At 44.7% G+C, this 6,606-nt stretch overlaps 1 protein-coding gene across 1 annotated transcript in view; it reads right to left on the reverse strand.

Annotated features, from left to right (window-relative positions):
- Positions 1-1,606: 1,606 nt before the first annotated feature.
- MTCL1 (microtubule crosslinking factor 1) overlaps positions 1,607-6,606 on the reverse strand; it is a 101,289-nt gene continuing 96,289 nt past the window's right edge. Inside the window, 1 exon segment of the mRNA XM_009318538.1 lies at positions 1,607-2,853. Coding sequence (XP_009316813.1) covers positions 2,644-2,853 — 210 coding nt within the window. The 3' untranslated portion in view covers positions 1,607-2,643.

Raw genomic sequence — 6,606 nt, forward strand, 5'->3', positions numbered from 1 at the left:
CCACAAGCAGCTGCTTATCCTCACAGACCTTCCTATTTCAGGATGGCCAGCAGCTAATTCTGCAGGCTGGTGTATTCTTGATTTGAAAGGCAAATACCATTTCCTGGTATCAAAGCTACCAATCAGTCACTTGAATTTTCTTCTGCATCATTAAAACCAAATTACGGCTGTCACAAGAAGCAGAACAGCATTTTTACTTGCTGGTAGTCAACACTGCTCGTTCATTTGCAACTTTAACTTACTTCATCTAGGAGAAAGAGCTTTTAAGGAAGCAGCTCCCCTCCCCCCACCCCTCCAAAGCTGCTCCTGGTAATTACGATTTTGAAAACAAACAAGGATCTTTCAGTTGTGGCTTAAGTCTTCTTCAATAACCATTGCGACTCTTTTTTAACCTTCTAAACACTTTTTGCACATGCTCCTCTTTCCACTCCCGAACTGAAATCATTGCAATAATTCAGGAAAGTGTTGCAGCGAGATTTTCAAGCAAGTAGGTTGGCCATCATGGACAATCTTAAGCATTCAGACTTGGGGGGGTCAACTTAGTGCTCACAAAAAATGCTAGCAGTGAGGCTTTGAGACAACTGGGAAGGCAATTAGCACCTAATATGATTAGTGCTGCCCAGGAGCAGGTATCCCAGGGCACTGGATACCACTTGCTTTTCACGAAACAATAGTACTTTTCAGTCACTGCCTATCTTGGTAAGTGGCAATTTTCATAATGATGACCCACAGGTGGACATTTTGACACTGGGTTAATAGCCACAGTCCTAACAGATGTGGGAGAGATCAGGCCTCAGCCGGCTGGTATTTGGGAGCTGACCCAACAGCTAGGGAGTTTGTTCTCATCCAACAGCTGAATTAAACAGCTGAATTCCTAGAAAGCCAGCCGTGATGCAGCAGGATAGGATGCAAGGGGCTTAGTGCCCAGCAGAGCTAACCAGGAAGGTTTCTAGGGATCCCAGATGGTGCTCTTCAACAAACCAGCCTCAGAAAGCCTCAGCAAAGGAAATTGAACAGGAATGAGCCAGTTCAGCTATGGGATAACTAGTCAGAGCAGTTCTGGGGCTCCCAGAGAAAGCATGTGGCTGAACAGATGGTCCCAGGCAAAATAGCTCAAGAAGCTTCCACCTCTTGGAAGCGCATTTACTGCATTTACTTCTCAGTGTTAGCCACCAGTTTTACAAAAGCCCTGGTTTTATTGGTCTCTGTGTGTAATGCAGACAAGACATAAGCTTGGATTAACACGGGACATGCCATATTTTGGTATTATGTGTAGCTGGCTGGTTTTCACCCCCATGAACAACTGAAAGCAACAAGCCATACGGTCTCAGAGGAACTGAGAAGATGGGTCCCGCTATTTGTGGGAGCAGCTGTTTCGCAGAGTTCAGTGAGGGAATTCAGAAACCTTCCCATGGCCTGATCCAGTGCTCACAGGAGTCTGTGGAGCACAGCATAATATTTGGCTTTGCCATGATTTATTGCATATAAAGAAGCATTCTTCTTCCCTTATGAATAAAGGAGGAGTTCGGGGGCTTCCTGCCCCCTCCAGTTAAATGAACCTGGGAAGTACCATCAGAAAAAAAAAATCACGAAGCACTCGAGCAGCTTGTAAATACTGAGGGTTTTATTTCCACTTCACATGGTCTCCAACAGACTCTTAAACAAGACCAGTTACAATTTAGTATGCCCAGAGATCTCCATGGTTTTCCCCAAACGAAGGAAGTTCTCAGTAAACACTGTACATAGCCAGTTGAACTGCTAACAATAATTTAAAAACTCTTTTTGTATAGTCAATGCAAGAATACCAACAATAAAAGTACAGTACAGGTAAATTCACAACAATATTACAGTGAAACAGATTGACTCACATTTATGTGATGGTAGAAGTACAGTAGCAGTATGTACATGCACTAAAGTGCGAGGACCCAGAGGCATGCAAGTCAAGTATTGTAGGTGTATTTTACAGCTAACTCCATAAGACTTTCTGAGGCATTCTTTTTTTTTTTCACTTTTTCTTGTGTTTACCTGTATTCCCCTCCATCTCAATTAATACAAGTCTAGTGAACTAGCTTAATGGCTTTCTTCACTACTTAAAAGGTATCGCTTCAGATAGTTGAAGCATCTTTAAGAACCTTACTTTTAAAAACCGGTAACACTGACATTAAAATAGAATAAAATTAACTTAAGACCCTAGTTTTACATGAAATAAAAAAAAAAACCAACCCAAAAAACCCAAAACCAAAATCGAAAACATAACAGTGCAAATATAACCAAAAGGCAGTCAGTATTTGGAGAGAGCACGAGCACATATTCAAATTCCCTTAAAACTTAGTTTACATTTTATTTTAAATCTTACTTAATATCATTTTTACCCTTTTTTTGTTTTTTTTTTTTTGTTAATATACTGTATGTAGAAAAGATGGAGACAAAAATAGTTTTCTCAGCTATGAAAAAAATTAAGTTATTACAGGCACATTAACTGTTTCATTCTAGAAACACCTCTGTTTCCCAGGTTGGACATTCAGCAGCTGCGTCTGAGAACATTCTTTGACCTCTCCAAGTGGAACTCTCTCCTTCGTGGCAGAGACGGCTGGCGGGTGACCTGGCGGAGGCGAGTCGCAGCCCCCCTATTCCCGTGCGGAGTCAGGCCAGCTCGCCTCCCTGGCTGGGGGTCTCTGCCGGCGGCTCCTTGCTTCCGCTCTCCTCCGAGGAAGTCAGGTCTCCGGTGGACTGTGACTGTGAGGCAGTAGGGGAATGTGAAGCCCATCGCGACGGTGGGCGACGGTTCGCTGGTCTCTCCGGCCGGGAGAAGCAGGGTTGGAGGGACGGGGCTAGTGCAGAACAAGGTAGTTCCTTGGCAGCCAAGAGAGCAAAACAGCGGTTAGTGACTTGCATTAGAGGCCGTCTGGATGCGCAAAGAATTAGGAAACAAAGAACTAAAACTAAAGCTAAGCATCTGTCATGTCGCGGGACAAAAGCAAGCAGCGAACACCTGTCTGTGTTCGGGCTCCAGGTATCTGCATGTATGCCTGTGATTTATGGAACAGGTAAGGAGAAAATGAAAGAGGTCTGGGATGAGCCGGAGTAGCTGACAAACTTCCATTTGCTAATTCTCCTTATGCTAGAAAGAGAAGAGCTGTAAAGCACATTTGCATGATAATTCAGGAAAATCCACTATTCATCACATTGCTCTAAGTGCTGACCTGGCATAAAAAGGCCAGGTTCAGCATTTGCAAGTGGGGTGAAAATCGACCACCGACTCCTTTTGTCTGCTTCAGAGTTCAGACTGACATGCAGGAGAGACTTCTTAGCAGCAGAATAATGAATACAGGACTAGTTATGAACTCCAGCTGGATTAAAGATGAGGCTTACCTACAGATTTCATCTTCTGCAACGTCACTCCTTACTACGAGCTGCTGAAGCCTGAATTACAGGATCCAGTGTTACTGTATGTTAAAGATGACATTCACAGAAATGGAAAAAACCTGAAATTTTATTCCTCTGCCAATGTTCCACTGTTCAGGCTTGGTTAGCCTACCTTTGTGATTAGAAACAATCTGCAGTTGTGATTTTTCACCCTGGCACTAAGTTGGTAATTGCTTCTAATGTTTATGGACTTTGCTCATAGCACAGCTAGGCTTCCTGCCTCGCTCGGAACGCTCCTTACATCAAGATGAGTGAGTGTGGGAGCAAGTCTGTCTTGTAGGGCCGAAGCCAAACTTCTAAATTTCACTGCATACTTTGTAATTTAGAAAAGCAAATCAGAGGAGTTTGTCAACCTATAGAAATGTGTACACTGAGGAGCAGTCACTGGAGAGGACAGGAGAGTTCAACAAAAACCAGTCTCAAAATCAGAATGCAAACTGGTGATAAATGAAGAGAGAGACCAGAAACGATACAATGCAAAGGAAAAGCTCTGGCATGGTAAGGCACAGGGAAACCAAGGCAGCAGTAGAACGATGCAGTAGGAAGCAAAGGAGAAGGAGAAACGTGACTAGGGATGGGGAATATTGGAGTAGGTAACATGATGTGATTGGCAGTGAATAAACAAGGTGATGTGCCATTGAACCCCTCTGCTGCAGTGGGGGGACCAAACATGAATGTTACATGACAGAAAGATCAATTTTGAAGACACAGAGCTGAGATGTGGCAAACAGAGCTTGTGCAGACATGTGTTTCAGAGAGAGTGCATCATCGGACTTGGGGAAGCCTCTCTGAAGGGCGAACCTCTGTGCCTTTGGGCAATATGCAGCCAACAGGGTGATCAGCAAATGCATGTCACTGCTCGAGGCAGTGCTGTGCTCATCTGCCCTCGGCACTTGCAGAGAGCAAGACTAGGGAGCTGTTGCAGAAGCTGCTCAGGGGGCTACGGCGCCGAGGCCTGCACCACTGCCTCTCTGCATCCTTGTCCCCCGCCCCATCTCTGTGCCGTAAACGTCACAACGACCCTTGCTAAAACAACAGTAAGGCTGAAATATAAATCAGCGCTAACAAGAAGATGGACTCCGTGTCCTTACTTCACCTTATCCCATTGCGCCTGGGGCAACATATGGTCTGTGAAAGCTGCCACTAGACTCATATTTGTTAAGAGAAATCCATATGTGCAGCAATACTCACAGGCAGTGCAACACGGTGAATTGAGGCTATGAGATTTGTGGGTTTTGTCTTAGCCTCTTTCCAAACAGTGGCTTAAAATGGTATCTCTGTAGCACTGCTTGCTTCTGGCTGCTTTAGCCCAGTCTCATAGCAGTAAATGAGAGTCAGCATGGTGATAACACAATTTATTCCCACTGCTGCCTCTCAGTTCTAAAGCCTCTCTCCAGCACGCTGGCAGATGTTGGTCCGCTTTTACCGAGCGGCAGGGTTAAGCTCATCTTATCTGTGATGTACACACGCCCAGCACAACGCAAGGCTGGGTTCGTGACGGATGTTGCTCCAGGGCCAAGAAGTGACTGGCAGCGTAATCTTATAACGTGCCGGCTGCTGAGTCAGTCACCCCAACCTGCAGCATGGCTTCCTCTGTGCGCGCTAAGGAAATCCAGCCATGACAAGGAAACTGTCCGGAATGGTTTGTGAAACCCCCTCCTCACTTATCACATGTAGCTGTCATAGCTAGAAATGTTTAAAAAAAATTAATATCCTGTGGGTAATTTCGTTTGGTGGTTGCTTGGGGGTGTGGGTGGACAGGCAGCAATTCTTAGCCTGGACACTGAAAATGGGAAAGTTGATTTCAGCTTTAGTTTCTAGCTATTTCCTAAGCCAGGCTGTCAGCCACTGTGGCTATGCCTATATTCATACATAAATAAAACAGTTCTCTGGCTCTGAGGCAGAGTGGACGGTCATAGCTCACGTCTGCACAGCTTCTTCCCTCCCTCCGCTGCAGCAACCCCAGCCACTGGCCAAAACTGGGCTGGGAACAGCTTAATGAGCAAAGGCGACTGTCAGCCACGGGCTGGTGCTGGAGCCCTCTGGGCAGCTCTCTCCTCCTGCTGCTGTAGCCATGGCTGGAGGGAATGCAGCCCAGGGCAGCCAGAAGCCCTGCGCAGTGCTGTAAAAAGATGTTTGTTATAAATCTGAATTCCTCCCCAATATTTTTGCATACCTTTATGTTGGTCTTACATTTTGCCAATGTTTTAAAGTTTAAGAAAAAAACCTCAACAGCACAAATTTTGACTTAAGTGTGACCCCTTCATAGCCTGTGCTGCCGCAGGAGACAGCAGACAAGCTCCTATCCTGAGCGCTTCCTGACCACCGCATACGAAGGACCCCATAGGGATGTCGGGTGCGTGCCGATACCTCTGGAGCTGTGGTCATTTATTTCCCTTCGTTAACCCACACGTTCAAAAATGACCGCTTTCGGAAAGCTCTGGAAACAAGGTAGAAAGGACTTACAGCAGTGAGGCAGGCAGGGTTAGAGTCCCCAGGGGGCAGTTAATAAGACAGTTTGGTTCTGGACAGAACAGACAGAAAAGAAAAAGAAAGCAAGTAGGTTGGAAAGAACTGTTTTAATCAATTATTTTTTTAAAGTGAAGATTTCATGTCAGCAAGGAAGAAGTCTCCAGATGTTACTACCCATTCAGATCATGTTACCGCTGTTATCACAGGGAAACTAATAATAAAAAATAAAAGATAAGCCACTAACAGAAAAAGATTTAGAAAGGAAGGAAGCAAACAAACCAACCCTTTACAATCTTAGCACAGTCTCAGAAGTGGACATAGCATTAAACAAACCAAACATTTCTACTCAGCAGAGAAAGACATCTGTTATCCTTTGCCAACCTTGATTAAGGCTAGGGAAACACCACATTACTGTGAAAGAGGAATAAAGCTGTAATTTTTTTCCTCTGTTTGATGTCAAGAGAGAATTTCTGCTTAGGAAATCTTTAACAAACAAAAAAGCGATTGATATTTTATGTTGCTTATGTTTCTCATGTTGCTCATGCTTATGTTGCTCAGGTTTCATGAAAGCCCTTTGCCTCACTCTTCTCCCATGTTCCTGTTTAACAGCAACACTGGATGGGAGACTCAAACTAAAGCAAAACCACTTTAATTCTGACACCACCTTCCCTTCTTTTTAACATTCCTCCTCAAATGCTGAACGGTTCA

The sequence above is a fragment of the Pygoscelis adeliae genome, unplaced genomic scaffold (genome assembly GCF_000699105.1).
Source record: "Pygoscelis adeliae isolate BGI_AS28 unplaced genomic scaffold, ASM69910v1 Scaffold42, whole genome shotgun sequence".
NCBI classification, from domain to species: domain Eukaryota; kingdom Metazoa; phylum Chordata; class Aves; order Sphenisciformes; family Spheniscidae; genus Pygoscelis; species Pygoscelis adeliae.